The sequence below is a fragment of the Wasmannia auropunctata genome, unplaced genomic scaffold, assembly GCF_000956235.1.
Source record: "Wasmannia auropunctata unplaced genomic scaffold, wasmannia.A_1.0 LD336092.1, whole genome shotgun sequence".
NCBI lineage: Eukaryota > Metazoa > Arthropoda > Insecta > Hymenoptera > Formicidae > Wasmannia > Wasmannia auropunctata.
The window spans coordinates 2,996,648-2,998,191 of record NW_012026798.1 but is presented as its reverse complement, the minus strand read 5'-3'; the positions used below and the strand labels follow the sequence as shown (position 1 = coordinate 2,998,191).

General features: G+C 34.5%; 1 protein-coding gene across 2 annotated transcripts in view; it reads right to left on the bottom strand.

Annotated features, from left to right (window-relative positions):
- LOC105463025 (protein FAM192A) overlaps positions 1 to 847 on the bottom strand; it is a 6,364-nt gene extending 5,517 nt beyond the window's left edge. For both annotated transcript variants that reach the window (XM_011710031.1, XM_011710032.1), the window contains exon 1: positions 397 to 847. In XM_011710031.1, coding sequence (XP_011708333.1) covers positions 397 to 493 — 97 coding nt within the window. In that variant the 5' untranslated portion in view covers positions 494 to 847. The remainder of the gene's footprint in view (positions 1 to 396) is intronic.
- Positions 848 to 1,544: the final 697 nt, after the last annotated feature.

Here is a 1,544-nt window from a genome sequence, read left to right as displayed (position 1 = left end):
ACGTGTGCTCTTCCGATCTGTGATTGTATGGAAAAAAATTGTAGACAGAACGAGCATTTAAATATTTCACATAATTACAATCAACGTTACGATTAGGTGATTGAGCGAAAGTGTTGCATAATTTTGATCCATAAAAATGACGATTTGACATATATAAAGTAACTGTAAAGGTAATAAACTATTAAATTAAGTTACTAGTTAATTAAAAAATTTAACAAAGTTACAGTTACACATGGAAAGAAAGTAGTTGCAGTTATTGAAAAAAAGTAACTGTAACTTCGTTACAAGTAACGAGTCACTTCCCAACTCTGATAAATACGATATACAACTCTCAATTCAAAACAAATTGTGATTGTATGGAAAAAAATTGTAGACAGAACGCGTCGAGAGGCTAACCTAAAGGCTGATCGGCGGTCCGTACGCGGTCCCATTCCTCCTGTCGCGTTCGCCGTTGCTCGGCGATCTCGGCTTCCGATATAAAACCAGAGCTCATTTTGATTGTTAGTAAACGATGTCTTGACGAAGAACAGTCTACAGCACTCGCAGAAATGTTTATCCGTATACAACTTTAGGTAAACCGAACGAGGCCATACGCGCGGTCGCGACGTATGTATGTATGTAAATACACTTTGCCGAGGGATTATAAACGCGCGACGCACTTTCCTGTGACGGAATTATAATCTCATCTTATATCTTCATCTACGTGCACTTCAATAGAAATAGTTTCCTAAATATTATTCGCGATATCTCGGGGCTGCGACAGCTAGCAATTTTCATAGCAAAGGACAAGAGTGTTTTCGTTGAGTCAGAAAGAGGTATGATGGTCGGAAACTCGGAACCCGTACACCAGCGCTGTTACATCCATTTTCTGACATTATCGATAAAATGAAACAGTGAAAATGGATGTGGTTCGAATCTATGCTACGTCCACAAATAAAATTTACCGCGTGTTCGTGCTACCAGAATTTAACTGGTAGAATATATACGTAACACGAACGTGCTTATTAAATATATTAAATTCGCGAATGCGTACTTCTAAAAATCTGAATCCATTTCAATGCCCAATGCCTTGTGTGTATTTATTTATATAGGAATTGGAGTGAAAGCACATTTTCTAATTTCATTCAATTCAAAAATAATTTATGTTATATAATATATTATGTTATATAATATATTTTATGTTATATAATATATTTATGTTATATATATATAATTAACATAAATTTTATATATATATATATATATATATAAAATTAACATAAATTATTTTTGGATTGAATGAAATTAGAAAATGTGCTTTATACAGGGTGGACCATTTTAATCCATCCAGTCGAATATCTCGAAAATCAAGCCCGAGAGAGAAAAATTTTTCAGACAAAAGTTGTAGGGTTTTGAGGGGGACATAAGATGATAACATTGGTTTGACCCCGAGTGGCGTCGTCAAGGTCAGGACAAGGTCACTTTGAATTTTTTAAATAGAACCCCCAATTTTTCATTACATGTTATTATAGCACGCCTCGAGAACTTTCCAAAACACTATAATA